Source organism: Acanthopagrus latus, chromosome 11 (genome assembly GCF_904848185.1).
Source record: "Acanthopagrus latus isolate v.2019 chromosome 11, fAcaLat1.1, whole genome shotgun sequence".
Classification (NCBI taxonomy): domain Eukaryota; kingdom Metazoa; phylum Chordata; class Actinopteri; order Spariformes; family Sparidae; genus Acanthopagrus; species Acanthopagrus latus.
The window spans coordinates 11,505,201-11,522,708 of NC_051049.1; the positions used below are offsets into that span (position 1 = coordinate 11,505,201).

Below are 17,508 nucleotides of genomic sequence, written 5' to 3' on the forward strand. Positions count from 1 at the left end.
CCGACTTCCCCAAAGTATGTTTTTTTTTTCTTTTTTAGAAAAATGTTTTAGCATTCTCACCAATTCCCATCATTACAATCAGGTCAGAAATGTAACTCCTTTGAAAACAATAACAACTCACTTCAGTTTAGTGGCCTACTGTGGGGAAGTTAGTCAGAAAATAGCTGGAACTTAAAATGGCATGATCAGCAGAAGGTCATCAGAAACCATGCTGGAAGTTCCCTGGAAATGTATCAAAGAAATTACAAGGTATTTATCATCTGCTTACAGGAAAAATGGCAGAATTATTTTATTGAATACTGTCTGGATAATCAGTTTTGAGGTCAGTAGTGGGATAATTTGGGGGCAATTTCAAAATGTTTCTCGGTATTTACCACCTGCATCTGCTGAAATGTGTGTTACCTGACTCAGTTATGTAATGTGATGTAATGTTTGTCTCTGAAGTGATTAGATTAGTTGGACAGATGTTTGGAGGCATCACTAAGGACAATTTTGGCTGGTATCTCTTTTATTTCCAAAAGGAGGACAATTAAGTTGTTGAAACGATGGTGAATAAAGATGTTTAAAACATTTTTCTTAACGATAGTATCATTATTTTATTTAAAAACAGCTCTGTTTTGTGATGTCTATCTGACTATCTGACACAAACAGCTTTACGTATTCTCCTTCTGACGCTCTGGATGGATGCAGGCAGCTCCGCATCCATCTCTTTACCCTTGTGCTGTGACTGACAACATGCTCGGCCCTGTTCAGATTGACATTATCAATAAAAGGACCAGAGGCGGTTCTGGACAGAGCCCAAGTTATTTTGCTGAGTGGAAGACATTTCTGCTGACGTGAACGCAGCAGTCGCGACCTTCCTTTCCTGAAACCGAGTTTGCTGCCTCGCTGGTCAAACACTTTTTTTCCAGGAAATCCAAAGACAGAAAACACAATTTTGTCATTCACAGGAATTCATTAAAAACATGAAAACAGATGAGAATTACGGGAACACAGCTTTTCTTTTACAAGCCGATGACTTTCACCCATGAAATCAGGATGGGTTCAACGTGTACTACTTTAGAGGCAATCAAAAGAAAACTGAGCCCATTTTTTCAGCCGCACGCTGTTACCGTATGTGTCGTATATATTCATAAAGGCTTTAGATGAGTTTGAGGTCGTCGCTTTAAGGTGCGCAACCACCAGGCACAACAGTAACTAAATACAAGTGCAATGAACAAAGAGCTTTGTCCTCTCCTTTAATACTCAGACAATGATTACATCAAAATCAAAGATAAAAACATTGTCCACAGTAATTAGTGTGGGAGAGGAAACACAGCATGAACCAAAGAAAACTCAAACAAAAGTGTGTGTGTGTGTGAGAGAGAGAGCAATAAGGTGGACAGGCCCTCTGTGAGGAGTGCTGCTGTACAGCATGTACTGGTTGTGGTTTCAAGTAAAGTCTCAAGTCAATCCAACATACTCGTTCAGTGGCTTCAAACCTTGACAATGGCAAGAGTAAGGAGGAAAATCTGTGTCTATGAACTGAAATATGACTTTTCTTACAATTCTTTTTGGCAGTTTCCTTGTAAACGCTGTCAACTTTCACGTCTTTGGGCCTCTAAAGTCCTTCACAGCTCAGGTCCCCTTCAAGCCCCTGCGGTTCAAATAGTAGACCGTGTACAGCCAGTTAGTCAGTGTTACAACTCCCAAAAATGTGAACTTCTGGACAGAAAACTTTAGGTTACTGCTGCAGTGTGGAATTATTAGATCACAAAGGTTTTTTTTTAATGTGCATTTTTAATCTTAATCAAGTGAACGTCCATGCCAACAACTTTTTTTTTTATTATTTCAAAGAAGATATGTAAATGTTCACCACAGTTAACGTCATGTGTCATCTCGAAAAGTGATTCAGGAATAGCTGTCAGGTCGTTACATTTAGTACAAACAACATGTTCTCAACCAGATAAGAGATTTAATGAGAGGTCTGAATAATATAGAATATGGATAAAAGTACAAAAAGTCTTCTTAAAGTTTCCTGTTTGACCTGATAAACAGTGCGCTTCACTGCAAATGCAAATGCAAGTTCATGAGCGTGAGCTGAGGTACAAATAAATTTCCCCTCACCTCAGGACAAGAAATAAAAACACGCACACACACACGGAAAACAAAATCAGTTACATACTCTCTGTGTTGCCAGAGGGAATTTGCAATTGCATTTGAAAGAGACGGCCCTGTGCGAGAGTGAATCCGAGACGAAAATAATAAAAAATGACACCGAGGACGGGAGAACATTAGAGCCCACCATGGACTACAGAAAAGGCCGCAGAAAAAACATCAGTGAGATATACATAATGCACACGGCAGAAGATGCTCAGAGAGAATGGTAATGAGAGAGAAAAGCAAGAAACAAACTCAGCAGGCATGCTGGGTAGCCTCCCTTAAATAAATATGCCTCATGACACAAAAGAAGAAAATATTCCCGACCATGCAACGCTCCAAACCAGTGACAGGAAGCTGTAGTTCTATTTGAATGCATCATCAGAGGCCAGAGTTTATCCTACATATTAACATACATACATTTATACATATACAATATATACACAGTATAAATATAGAGTGTATACATATAAACCTAAAACCTGCAAAAAAATTTACTTGAGGCAGCATATCTCTAGAGTAACAGCTAACTGCTCCTAACTGTAGCTGCAATTAGCGAGTTAGCTTCGTTAACCGTGCGTCTAGTGAACAGGGTGCTCAGAGCAACAGGGGAGTGTTGGTACATCAAAAAAAATATGTTAGCATACACCAGGATACGATTGACATGATTTTTTATGAGTTGCATTTTTTTTAAAAAAGGAGCAAACTACGTGGGTTTTTTTTCGCATGCAGCTCCGTCTGTTTGGCTCCGTGGGCAGTGCTGGTGTGGAGCTGGACTGGGTCACTTCTGTAGATACACAACCTCTGCAGCTCAACACACACAGACATCATAATGTCTAAACTGTAACTTCTTCACATTCTGTTGATAATTTCAGTTCATTTTTTCGAAACTGGAATTAATCTAAAATCCGTATCTTTTGCTCTTTTAAGAAGCTCTTCTTCATGAGTGCAGGTGCTAAAAAAACAAACAGGTGCTCCTTGGATCCAAGGACGTTTCATGAAACCATAAAAAGAGAGAAGTTCAACTGACTCCAAATAACACATTGCTTTCCTAAAATGTTCAAAAGCTTTAATAAATCAGTCTGCACGCTTTGACTCACACAGTCTTGATCAGGGCACATGAAAGCAAGCGGCAGCTCACAGATAGATCATGGCTGGTGTCAGCTGGTGTCAGCTGGTGTCAGCTGGCGTCGGCCGCCTGGCAAAAGCAAATCTTCACAGGTGCTGTCAAAAAAAAAGTGGGTGCGCTGTTTGCTCGATCATGTGAGGCACATTTAGAATGAGAAAATTCATCCCGATAGATATCATGCAATATTCACAATCATGTAGGGAAATAATTACAGTGAATAAACACACACAAAAGGTGACATATTGGTGAATCTGTGAGCTGCTGCTGGCTTTTCTATGACCTGGTGAAGACTGTGAGTGAAAACGCTGAGGCTCCACAGAAGTCCACAGCTGTGTGCTCTGGTATTTTTTGGGTTATGACTTATTGATCACAAAGTAAAGCACAGTTCTAACCTCTCTTTTTTGGTTTTTGTGAAATAATGACTCTGTGTTCAAACTGTGTCCTTTCATCAAAGCGAGCATCACAGTCTGTATCTGCAGCCTCGGGTCACAGTCAGCTCCCAGTGGCCTTTTTTTCCCCTTCCCCATCCAAACCCCTTCCCACTCGTATGTAGCTAAACGAAAACATATCAGCATCTGATTGAAATTTTCAGGCCTGTACGTGTTTCTCTAGCTCTCAAACTGATTTACAGGATGGTCCAAATGTTCACCGCGCTACAGCTCTCTGGTTAAGAACATTCAGAGGCAGCTCTTTAATTCCTGAGCCTTGTTTTAAGTCTTGTGTTGTCGAGAGCCGGCACATCCAATTCCTTTGATACATGTCAACATAAAAGGGTTTCGGTGCTCGGGGCTGTGTAAAAGTCAGTGCATTTGAGGAGCGTGTGGAGGGCTGCTGGTGGTGTTTGATGCAGTAGGTCAGGCTGCACTAACTTCGCCTGACGCAGGGGGGGATGTGCCGCTGCAGCTGCTTTTAATCCGTAAGAGCATTTGAGTGGGACAACACCAGATTGTTTATGTAGTCGATTGAAAAAGAGCTGGCACAAGTGTGTGTGTGTGTGTGTGTGTGTGTGTGTTCTCGGCGATGAGGGAGGCGCAGCTTACAATCCATCTGTCCCTGTTTCCCCCACATGTCAACACGGATGCAGACACAGCGAGGGGAGGCTGGGACAGACCTGAGCCCTTGTTCTGGTTTAATTAAAACACATCATTTGAACCTTTTTATTTGCCACGGATGATAACAAGCCCATCCCAACACACACACACACACACACACACAACTCCACAGAGGAGGAAAAACAACAACACACACACACACACACACACACACACACACACACACACACACACACACACACACACACACACACACACACACACACACACACACACACACACACACACACACCAGGCAATTAAAGACTCATTGACTCATCAGCCAATTATTCACCCGGGCCTTTCTTGGATCCATCTCGTGCAGCCTTGTGAGGTTTTTCACTACAGGCAGGTCATTATTCACCGAGTGCCAGGACTGCCGCGAGTGGAAAATCAGCCGCTGAATGAGACACGCGTAACACTGATTCCTGCCGAAAAAAGCTCCTCTGCTGCAGATTAGAGCACATCTCGTATTCATAGCATATGATTTACATAATCGATCCAACCCATGTGTGAATATTTGTCCAGTGTTTGTTTGTCCATGCACTTTGCACTACTTGTATGCAAAATGGGTTGTGTTGGCCAGTGGTGATTTGAATACACCACTTTTCTATCACACGCTGTAAGTCTTCCAGAAATAATTTCTGGAGAAATGAATGAAAATGGTTGAAAATGTGCAATGCTAAGCGGCAGTGAGAGAAAGGAGCCCCGGATTCATCCCTTTATCTGGAGCCACACCAAAAGTTAACGGGAGCTACACTGTGCCAAGAAATATCCTCCATCCAAGTTTTGTGGGAATCTGTTCAGTAGCTTTTGTGTAATCCCGCCAACCAACCAACAGACAAACAGACGGACACAGGTGAAAACACAACTATCAATTTTAGAAAGGCAGCAGAGTCATGTTCAAAATCAATTTCTGATTATGTTTTATTAACTTCTTATTCTCTTTAATTCTTGGAGGAAAAAAAAAGACAAAACCCTTTAAAAACTACAAAAAAACAAAAACAAAACAAAAAACAGTCAGTATAATAAACAGTGGATAACAACATGTGATGACAGAAATGATCGCCACAGATGTGTTACACCGGAGAAACAAACGTTTGAATAACAGACAAAACAAAAGCTTTTTCAGTTGTCTACTTGGAGCTCGTCTGTCATTGTTCTTTAATCATCCCACACACTTCTTCTCCTCCTGCTCTAGACACAAACTCACAGCTTTGCTGTATTGCTTAGTTATACTCCTCCACAAACAGTACATTTTAACAGCTTGAATAGAAGATATAAAAAACACCCACAACTTGGTAATTTATGCTTTTCAAACTCGTGTTACTGCATATTTGATACCAAATATGATATGATGGAACATAATTACTGACCAAATTATGAAAAGTATGAAAGTGGGGAAAAAGATCGGACCAATCAAGTAGATAAATAAAAGTTAACAAAAAAACTTAAATATGAACACTTTTTTTTTTTTTTACCTTTGGTTAAGAAGTGCCAACATAAAAAGCAGGTACAATGGGGTAAAGAGCTGGAAAAAAAAAAAAAAAAAGAGTTACACTTTGGTTGATACATACACAAGAAAACCTGAAAATCCCGACTCCTCTACTAAAACAGAACAGTTGTAATCTCACTGTTCAACTAGGAGATTTAAAATAAAGGTGCAGCACTCAATGTCTCAGGTTCAGATAAATCAGCTTGGTTAGATAAAACACTCGTGTGGCTCGCTGAGTTTTGCACCTTTAAGACGCTTCAGACTGCACCGCGTGTCTGGTTGTAAAACAGCCTATTGAGTGAGGGAGAGAAGCGATTTTTGTCACCACTGAGTGCGGTGAATCTGAAATAGGCAGTAAAAAGGAAGGATCACAATTTATCTTCCTGCCAGCTGATGTAATCTTGCATCAGCTCTTTTTGTATACTTATAACAATATTATGACAAGAAGAACATAGCATTTGCAGCACGATGGGACAATTTAGTATATATTGGTTAGTGATATTTCCCTACATTATCAGCACATAAAAGCATAACGGTAAATTCAAAGAGGGATGAAAAATGTTTGAGCCTCTTCAAGTGGTACAAAAAGTCACATCAGCAGCTAGAAAATGTAGGTACCATTATTATACTCAATGCTGTGAAGTAGAACAATAGTGTTGTCAAGACATTATGCTTAAAATATGTAAAAATATTTAAGTATTACGCAGGAGCTGTATGCCTAGATGCACAAATGTTATCGGCAGTTCTCATATGGACTGTAAACCAGACAGGAAGGAGACTAGAAAATGGATATTCTTCACTCACACACTCGGGCTGTTTTCTGTCTGTCTTTACCAGTAGCACAGAATTATAGTGAAATTGTCATCATCGTGCTGGAGAATACATGTGCTGAGACGCTGTCCACCTTCTAATAGTCTAGTGTCACTCAGAGGAGCTCCTTACTGTTAAAGCTGTAAGACAAAGAATCATAGCGCTCATTATACTGTTGTAAAACAGCTGCTCCTATGCTTATCTGTATAGAGGTGGGAATGATTTTTATTCATCAGGACTCATGGAGTGGAACTCATCAATCACTGAAATGATTATAAAATACTTTAATTCCAAAGTGAAGTTTGAATTCCACTTTTTATTTGAGAGTTCTGCCCCTCAAGATTGAAGTGCAAATAAGCAAAATGGTCGTCAGAAATGAATGCTAAAAAAAAAACAAACAAAAAAAAAAACAGGGAAAACTACTGACAGCTGTGACCTCCTAGTGTGAGACTTAAAAAAAGAACAAGACTAAAACAAAACAGACAGAGCCAACAGACTCTCTGGAGCTGGAGGTATTTTCTATTTGAGGCTCTTGAACGCCTTCTTTAATCTTGAAACAGTATTTTAAAATAAAGCTCTTATCTCTGTCTGGATTCTATTTCATATTATTCAAATTTATTATTATTGTTGTATTGTTTTTGTGAAGCACTTAGTCACATTGAAAAAGCACTATATAAATAAGGTTTATTATTGTTATTAACAAGGCAGCTAAGCTTGTCTGTGAAAGAGAGAAAATAAGTCAGAAGGTTAACGGTTGTATTTGTCAGTTGAGTAAGAAAAAAATAGGTATGTGATTATTCAACCTTTTCGGATATTTTTAAACAGGTTGGACTCAGGCTAGTTGATTAGAATGCTAACTTTGACAGATATCTCTGCACCAAAATACACAGACATCCTTGACATGGTGACTAAACTGTTATTTATTCACATATCGTTGATAATTTTACTTAATTTTTGGATGTTGTAAACTAAAATTCTTACATATTGGATCTTTATCACAGCTACTCACGCTACATGACTGGTTTTACAGACGCGGTGCAGAGAAAGTTGAAGTAATGATGGAAAGAAAATATTAAACCTGCAAAGGCTCATGATTTGGTCTGTACCGAAGTTTCAGGATTACAATCTGGTTCGTTACTTGCTTGAAACAAAAGACCCTCACACTGGCTGCTTCTGAAGCCTTTGCTTAAAGGATCTGAGGAGATTTAGCTGATGAAACAAAACAGACACAAAGGACACACACTGACAGTAATCACTAAAAGAGGGTTACCTGAGCAAAATATTCAGTACCCCTAAAAAACAAAATGAAACACACAAAAACTCAAATTCATCTGCATGTATGTGTGTCATGTACATACATGAGGTGGGGGTGGAGGGAGGTGGGTTGTATTAGAAACACCTTTCAATATAATGCAGTCCAATGCAACACAACCAATCAAATCAAAATAAGAAGTTATTCCCTCTAAAGAGGATTCGCTGTAGAGCTGGATTGCATTTGATTGCATTCAAAATACAAACCTGTTGCTATTATTTTCAACAGGTGATTAGCAAACGAAAATATTCCCTAACACGTCAGAAGCACTTCAAAGAGAGTCTTTTGAGTGTTTCCCTTTGCTGCACTGTCTAATTTGGGGTAACTGAAGAAATTAAAGCTACACACAAACTCTGAGTAAGCTGGAAAATTCAACAAAATACTCCCCGTGAAACACAACTTAACTGACCGGCATGACTACTTGCTGTTCTGTTAAACCTCCTCATAATTCTTCAGTTCACGAGTCTCCTTTCCTGTCCATATCTTTGCACAGTAAAGAAATGTATTTGTGGCTAACAAATGACAGCTGTACTGTTAAGTAACTGCTAAAAAAAAACAACAATGGTCTAAATGCAGTTTGTGAAAAAGTCCTTCTCACTCACGCACTTCTGATGTTTCTGAACAGACTTCTTTTCTACATGTCGCATCAATCCACGGTCCAGTGAAGGCATACTGTGTCCTCGAAGACGAAGCACCATAGTGTGTGTGAAGTGTAATACCGTCTGGAAGCCGCGGTGAGCTGAGGGACGGTTAGGTGACTCTTGGACCAGGAAAAATGGTAATGATGATGTCCGATCATGATGGTCTTGGTGCTGAAAGGTTAGGCGTGCTGTGCAGCCAACTCCTGTCCTATGAAGCGGCGCAGGCGCTCCAGATATTGACTGTACAGTTCAATGTCGTTGTGTCCTGCTCCCTCCACCCACAGAGGCTCCACAGCCTTGGGGCAGCGCTCGAAAAGAGCCAGGCCATGGGAGAAGTCGATCACTTCGTCTTCCGTCCCGTGGATGATGAGCACTGGGGACGGGATTTTGGATACTTTCTCAATGCTTAAAAAAGGAGAAAAGAACACAAATCAGATTTTAAAAACATTCCTCTTTTATTTCCCCTAAATGCAGACTGTAGCGTTCAGGTTCATAGTGACGGACAGTGGGCTCTGTGGATCAGGCCTACAAACTGAACATCAGTCAGTGATCTTTAAAACATTTAAATATTTCAGTGAGCCTTTATTTTTGTGTGGGCTACGGCAATAGGTTAAGTGTTGTGTGACCTGTGTTTCAGTTGAAAAGCTGCACTTAAACACACCACAGATACTACAGCTGATGTCCAGCTAGCTCACACGTTCTGCACCAGTGTGAGAGGAAATACCTCTCTGTACCAGCAGATGGCAGTAGTCTGTAATCGTAATTCACGCAGGGAATCTCGCAAAACTCAATACTGCGGACACACAAACCATTGTTATGATGAAGGAATGTTTGCTCCTCCCCCTAATACAGCCACTTCTAATCAAAAATGTGTCTGACAAACATTAAATAAATGGGTGAAATTATGGAAACTACAGCGACAGGATGAGGTGCCTTTCTTTTTTCTTTTTCCTCCCTGCACAGTGATTAGCTTAGCTGAACAGCCAATCAAGGTGATATTTCTCATGACAAGCTCAGCCGCATATTCAACATGCTCTTTAGAACAATAACCCGACAAAGGCTGACCAGTGCCAATACTGAGGGACCAACGCAAAAACTAGGGCAACAGACACTTACTAATGGCTCTGATACTCTGTCAGCTTGGTGTGTCGGGACCCTGACGGGCTATAAAACATATTTACTGCTTTGAAACTAAAATAATATTATGCTGTCATAATTCTTGTTAATTGAAAGCCAGACCATGTTCAGATTCGCTGACAGGGACATTGGTTTTATCTCTGCAGTGCAGATTTGATGCTCACGAGCAGCACAGAATACAAATATACTTTCAATGAAAGAAGAATACAACATTGGTAATAATCTCAGGAGAAGCCTGGAGAATATTGACAAAGTTTGACTCTCCTTGTAGTGAAAGTGCCCCAACTTTTCTTTTAATTGCTGGTTTATACCCGTATGCCAAAAGGACAAGTGACAACATAGCTCCAAAATTAGATGCAAAACCCCCTACATATCCTACATATCAGATAATCAACCACCCCACACATGGCCTCCATGACTATTTTAAGATACTTTCATGAGGGAGGCATTCTGGATCATCTGTTTGTAAAAACAAAAGGAGGTTTTATTTCAGAAGCCGTTGGACTTGTGAACAATCACAGTACAAAGGATCTTCGTCATTTTTAACACCGTCTTGTTGCAGCTGTTTAGATTCACCCTAATGCAGGTTCAGAATACTACACTAAGAGATTATGTATATTTGTATATTAATGGCTAGTTAGATGTTCTGTCATTTGTGTAGCATAAGACATTTACAAACCTTAATTTCATTACGCAACCCTGTGTCGTGTAAATTACCTTGTACCATGTAAAAGGATTGGCCAATTTACTTTGACCACTAATAAATAAGCCACTTTCAACCTTGTCCTAATCCTTGTTTATGTCTTCTAACAAATGTTACGTATATGTTTAATTGAGTCGTTGCACATGTTTTAAAGCTTACTTGCCATGAATAGCCCCTTGAGGGATAAATAAAGTATTCTGAATTGATGGAATATGTAATTAGTTTATACATTTTATGGACATAAATTAATATATTTATCACCAAGCACAATATAAAATATATACCTACTTGAAAAATGTACAATTGTTTAATCTTGTAAGTATAATCAAGTCTGGTCGTGGAATATATCACAGAGGAAACTGGAGAGACGCTACAGACAGACAGATACACACAGAATAAGGAGGGCTGCCAGCTGCCTACTCTGAATGTGAACAACAGGCGAACACTGGAGGCTTTCTCAGCTCACTACACACACAGCGAGGCATTCCCTGGTTTTCTACAACCTCTGCGCCTCACCCACTTGTACCATCTGGGACTAGACTCTGTGTTAAGGCTTGCGTTGGCTGCGATTGACCTTCGTCAGACACAGTCACTAAAACTAAGCTGGCAACAGGAACAGAAGGGATAGAGTCTCGCTAATGATAGCATTACTCTGCCTTGTGTCTGTCTGGGAGGAGGGAATTGTTTAGTGGCCAAGGTTTAAAAATAAAATAAACACAGTACCAACACACCACAGCCTCCACCCACGTTACAATCGCACACAAACGTGGGGCACCAAATCTCTTCATAGTGGGAGGTAGAATATCTGACAAGTACTTTATCACAACCAGCCACCTGCTGTCTGCAGTATTACTACTTCATGTTAAAAGGATCAAATCAGTGTAATTATAACTGCTTAACATGATTCTTTCCCTGCTATTTAAAAAGTGTGGCATGAATAAACACTCAGAGTGTGCGCTGCAGATCTAAATTCATGGGCAATTGGGATGAAAGCGTGTGGGGTAAAACTTCCTTACTTGTGAATATAACTTATATATATATATATATATATATATATATATATATATATATATATATATATATATATATATATATATATATATATATATATATATATATATGAATGAGCAGGAGCTCAACTGCACAACGAGGACATAAGAAACATCTGGCCTATGAACTGATGTACAAGCGCTGGTTCTGTGTTGATTAACTTAATGGATCTTTTCAGCAGTATTAGACAGAAGTTTGGTAAACATTGTCTTGCTGTGTTGAGAGGGTGGCCATTACATCTGACATCATCATCGGTGCAAAGTGCTGCCGCTTTACATCAGATTATCACGTATGAAAAAATGTAGTGTGAGAAGTCTCCCCCAAGATAACACAGACCTGTGTGTCACAATTCATCTTTGAAAGACTACAGTATTTGGATGCCCTACTTACATTTATGAAAATAAAGTAGAAATAATATCCATACACTAATCAAGAAAAGGCACTTGGAGAAAGCACAGCACTAAAATGTGACCTGAAAGGACAGAGGCCGTTCTCTCAGCGCAGATGTTTGTCTTGGACAAGAAATGCTCTCACAAGCGCAAGTGGCAATTACTCCTTTCTGTTGGCAGATCAGTCATTACGTGGAAATGCCAACTGGCAGCAAAACATTCTGAATGTGTGTATCATGTTTACATGAACACCCTATTAAGGACTTCATTGATGTAAAAAGGTTTATTTGACAAAAGACAGCCATAAATAAATATGTGCCAACTTAAATATACCATACACTCAAATACACATTAATTTAATACAAATTTAATTTGTATTTAAAAATCAAATGCTGAAAGATGTAATATCTGAGACTGGTTGAAAAGAGTACAAGTAGACAGAGACAGAGAGACTTACTTGGGGAAAGCGTCGAAGCAGTATGTTTTCTTTGTGTCTGGAAAGGCCACTCTCATGCCAGATGTTAGAGGTGAGTGAAGAACCACGGCAGCACACTCATACCGTGACGCCAGGTCTACGGTGGGTACTGTGCCAATGCTCTGTCCGTACAGGATTATATTCTCTGGGCTAATGCCATATCTGGTAAAGATTAAAGGTACAAGAGACACTTAAGCACAGGCTAATGGAAGTTAAAAAAAAAAAAAATAGTTTGTTGTATTTAATCATAGAAAGCTTAATCTGTAATAAAAGAAAAAAAATGATAAACATTTGCAGATTAAAAGGTAAGGTATTAAGAACATCCATTTGAAAACTAAAATATTTTTGATAAATATCCTTAAATTACAAAGTAATGAGTGACAGCTTTACCCAAAAGTAATTTCACCTCAGCCAACCCTTAGACAATGCTCGGTGGTGTCATGTCATCCCAGGGCTACAGCCGCATTAAGGCAGCTCCGCTTTCACTAATGAGACACTTTATCACACCACAATGTCCTTGAGAGACATCTCCCCCCCCAGCCTTCCCTCTCTTCATCCATTCATCTCACTCTTTTTTTATTCCCATGGCACCTGTCTACACTCTGCTATCTTCATTCCATCTCTGTCCTCATCACAACCTCTGGCACTTTTTCCTCAGAGCTTTTTCTTTACTTGACCCTCTTCTACCCATCTTAATTTATCACCCTGTTGCAGCTTTTTCTGGTTCTATACTTGGCAGTAGTAGGTATGTGGATTAATCCAGACTCTTGCTCCTAATCTAAACTAACTTGGTCCCAGCAGACAAAGACACTGTGAAATAAATCATCCCTTGAAGGACACATATGGGCCAATTATGTCAAAACGCACCGTGTGCGCAGGGCGTGCCAGGCAGCATCTATGTCTGCGTAGAGGTTCTTCTCAGTAGGCTTGCCAGTGCTGACGCCGTAGCCTGAGTAGTCGTAGGAGAAGATGTTACAGTTGATGCGAGTGCCAAGTCCGATATAGAAACTGCTCATCTGGCCAAGATCGACGGCGTTACCGTGAGAGAAAAGCACTGTAAATCTGAAAGGATGCACATCAAAAGACAAGTTAGCAGATGGTGCAAGAGTTTACAAGGCACAAATTTATAGGTTTCCATACCTGAACAGTAGTAATTCATACCTCTCATGTCATCATTGCTGCATTAATTCTACTTCAAATTATTTATCTGGTGATTTATTTGGCTTTTAAATGTCTATAAAGCACTTTTTATCTTGTTTTTGAAAAGTGATTTATGAAGAAAGTAAGTTGTTGCATATGAAATGTAACTATCATAAATGTCATCATTTCAACTCGTAGCTCAATATACAAGATGTACATGTTAGTGGTCCATTTTTACAGGACCTAGGATGACTAGAAAACAGCACTAGTAAATGGACCAAAGGAAAATTTAGTGCTTTAGTGACATTTGATCAAATCTAGAGTACCAAGGATGTAAAAAAAACAGCTCTACAGTCAGATTTTGAAACCCTTTCTAAACACATACAGTATGAACATGATTACAAATGTGTTGATATGTGTTCATTGACTGTTTCTTTTCCAGCACTGTGTGCAGTTGGTTAGTAATAAGTAAAAAAGAGAAAATTAACCTGCAGTTTAAAATTCTGGTATTGTGACAACATTAATGTGTGTTCAGACACTATAAACTCTACTTGGTTCATTTGAAGCAGAAACAGTCACATGAGGGTCTAACATTGAAACAAAAACAAACAGTACAGTTTAACACACATTCCCTGTCCACGAGTCCAACCTGGAAACTCTACACTGAATAAAACCATAAGCATCCTGCTGTTGAGACAAACATTGGACTCCATGCCAATACATCTTTGAGTAAAAGTTCTGCGTGTTGGGAGGACTGGTTTACCATGATTGACTCCTGCCAGATGACTCTTACTTCTAGACATTTTGCACAACCTGAGACGCAGGGTATCCACTATAAAAGTGTGGTATTCTAGCCCTTGCCTTTTATTCATGAATGCATGTTGTGCTCTCTGGAGAAATGTGATACTTGCTCTACACACTGACTGTTTTGAGATCCTCCCTCAGCAGTTTTGTTTATGAACCCATACAGCCCGTGGCTTTGCTCTCGGCCTCTCTACTCCAAATGTGGCATAACAATGACAGTACCATATCACGTCTAGTTTGGTTTCATTCTGGTGTAATACTAGACATTAATGCAAAACACACAGACTGTAACACAAGCCTGTCCATGTCTTTTTAATTGATTCAGTGAATTAATCAGCAGGAGCACAGTGCAGCAAGATGAGCATAAAACCAAACATAAAACTGAACATTTACATCTCAGCACATAAAATAAAACTTACGCTGATGTTAAATGATGCAACTGTTAAACTATCACTAACTATCACTATCACTGCCAATAAATTCAATGACAAAGACCTACAGGAGAGACAGCCAGACATCTGGAAATATTTTGTCTGTAGCTCTCTGTGAACTGATATCTTATCAGTGAGTACAGTTGTTGTACATGATGATCACTATCAAGAAACACAATTAATGAGAACAGGTGACGCTAAACATTCAATTTTCTACTCACTGGAGGGACAAAACCAAATGGAAAAACGTGAATGAAAGGAAAAAGGAACTGTTAAAGTAAATGGGAGGGATCAATAGAAAAGCAGGAAGAGAAAATCCTGAGTTGGCTGAGTCAACAGGGAGACAAGTGACGGAAGTAGACCTGGATGTAAGTAGAAGACTGACAAGAAAGGAAAGAGTGGAAACGCTTCTGAGGAAGTGTGACACACTCATAAAATGAATAAGAAAGGTCAAACAAGCTGTAGTGAGTCAATTACTGGTTGGCTCCACACTGGCTCAGAAGGTAAGTAAATCTTTCAAACCACCCACCTTGCGTTAGGAACACAGCGAATGTACATGCAGCCAACTCTGTTCCCTCTACTGGATCGAGTGAGGAACACCTCTGTCGTGTCCAGCTCTCTCTGCGTGTACTGAAACTCTGCTCGCTCCGTCAGGTGGAGCTTCCATCTCCCCTCCACAGCCCCGGCAACCGATGCACCGCTCCGGGCCCGCAGGCTGGATGTCCCCGTCGCTGCCTGTGCAGCAGGGCCTGCATCTGGGTCTGGAAGAAAGGCGTACGTGGGCTCAGGGGGCAGGAAGGCGAGCTTGGCTGCGATGCGGCTGGGGCAGGGTGGGCAGCAGAACAGGCAGCAGAGCTCGCTGAGAGAGAGGCCATTCATCCTTCACTGTGCAAGAGGACGACAAGAGGATCACTGTGCCATTGAATCACACATCAGCCCATTGTTGACACAATGAGATACTTATCACAATGTAATGTACAAGGCATGCAGTCAAAGTGTGGCAGCAAAGATGATGGAAATGTTTCTACAACAGCTAGTCTGCAGCTTGTAACAATTATATACAGTTATATATAGAGAGAATTTCAGGAACAGTATTTTATTTTGGTTACAGTTCGATCGTATATTCTTTATTAAAAAGGTTTACTATACAGAATATTCCCCAAAAGCAATGTATAGACTTACACTTATGTCCCACCATAAGTGTGTGGAGGTGTCTGTATCTGCAGAGAATCTGCTTTTTAACTGTTTTTTCCATTTCCTTATTATTTTGCTATGTTCAGGAAGTTTCTGTGCATAAGAGATTCTAAAAAAAAAAAAGATATTTGATCATTGAGAATCATTCCCAGGTTGTCAAATATCCATGTTTATGGCTTGTTGTCTTTTATTTGATGATTTGACTCAAATGTTAACTATCTTTCTTTAGAACCACTAGCTTCACCTTTAAATCAGACACACCCTGCACAGCATACCCATAACACATTGATCATTTTGTTATAAATACATGTGTGAGATACAAGTGAAAAATGTGTCACAACTTCTTAGAGTCGTCTTCAAATTGCTGAAAGGATGATGTGACAAGAACATAAAACGAAGAGGAGCAGCAAACATCTACAATTGAAGGGCTGGAACCAATTAATATTGAGTAGTTTAGGCTTGAAAAATGACTCAAATTAGCAACAAATTATCAATACAGTTGCTGATTAATATACGTGTCGATCATCTGATGAATCAAAAGGCTTCAGCTCCGACAATGAACACTTTTTAGATGTTGGTTGAACTACTCTTGAGGTCCTGGCAAACCATAATGATTATAATTCATTCCCACTTATAATTCAACATCTTTAGAGCTAATTATTAACAGACAAGCCAGTTATTTAAAAATAATTATTGCATTGGGCCCCAAACAAACCACAAACATGCAATGCAAGACAAGAACAGTAGACCAACCTGTTGATCTGAAGAGCTTCGTCTCCACGTTAAAGTTAAAAAGAGGCTTTGCTGGGACTAAAATAATCAGAAGACTTCCTCCACTTGAGCCCAGATCAAACACAGGATACTGTTTGTGAAGTGCCTTGTCAGCAGAAGAAGGAAAAAGTAGTGGAGCCTGTCGGCTGACAAGGAAGTGTTATTTACGGTGTATCTGCTGGGTTTTCCGTGTGCTGACTGAAGTCCAAATTACATCCATTTTGTCCACTTGTTGATAGTTCAAACTTGACTTCAGGTACAAACTGTTGTTCCCTTAAATTGTCCCTGAATATTTTCGGAGAACTGCAACTTTCCTCGGTGTCGTTTCCTACTTGTGTTGCCTGAAGGTTTTTCCACTGCAGCCTTGACCTCAAAGAGCACGAAACAAACTCTAAAACACCCTTCAGACAAAATTTAACACTCACAGTGCGGCTCCCTCCTGTCCAAGTCTGTGTTAAATCGTGAATACCGGTGCCGACAAGTCATATTAGCCCGGAGAGAGAAGGTATTTGTCTGCGCGTACCAGCTAACGCTACGCTGGCTTAAGCTAGCAAGAAAGCATAAACACGGATACTCCGTAAAAAAAAATACTCCTTCGAGTACACCCGACGTCAAACTCCGTCGATACACAGTTTCCGACGCGTGTCTCCGTCTCCGTGAAGCCGCGGTGGGCCGTGCTGCCGTGTCCTAGGACTTTGTGGATGTCGTCTGGTCATTTAAATCCATGTCTCTGTGCGGTGTTTTCCTACTTCTCCGCTGCTTCACCGCATCCGGAAGCGACAGCTGACCGGATGTGA

General features: G+C 40.1%; 1 protein-coding gene across 1 annotated transcript; it reads right to left on the reverse strand.

Annotated features, from left to right (window-relative positions):
• Window positions 1-5,268: 5,268 nt before the first annotated feature.
• Window positions 5,269-17,508, reverse strand: abhd17ab (abhydrolase domain containing 17A, depalmitoylase b). Its single transcript, XM_037115032.1, has 5 exons — window positions 16,694-17,508; window positions 15,276-15,631; window positions 13,239-13,433; window positions 12,354-12,533; window positions 5,269-9,022 (listed from the first exon to the last, which is right to left on the reverse strand). The coding sequence occupies exons 2-5, from the start codon at window positions 15,623-15,625 to the stop codon at window positions 8,797-8,799; spliced, it is 951 nt and encodes a 316-aa protein (XP_036970927.1). The 5' UTR covers window positions 15,626-15,631; window positions 16,694-17,508; the 3' UTR covers window positions 5,269-8,796.

Bases quoted from the DNA above. Each gene is read 5' to 3' on its own strand.
- abhd17ab (XM_037115032.1), bottom strand. From the start codon at position 15,625: ATGAATGGCCTCTCTCTCAGCGAGCTCTGCTGCCTGTTCTGCTGCCCA. The intron at 13,434-15,275 runs GTGGGTGGTTTG...GCATCCTTTCAG, and splicing joins CGCTGTGTTCCTAACGCAAG to ATTTACAGTGCTTTTCTCTC. The intron at 12,534-13,238 runs GTGCGTTTTGAC...AATCTTTACCAG, and splicing joins TGGCACGCCCTGCGCACACG to ATATGGCATTAGCCCAGAGA.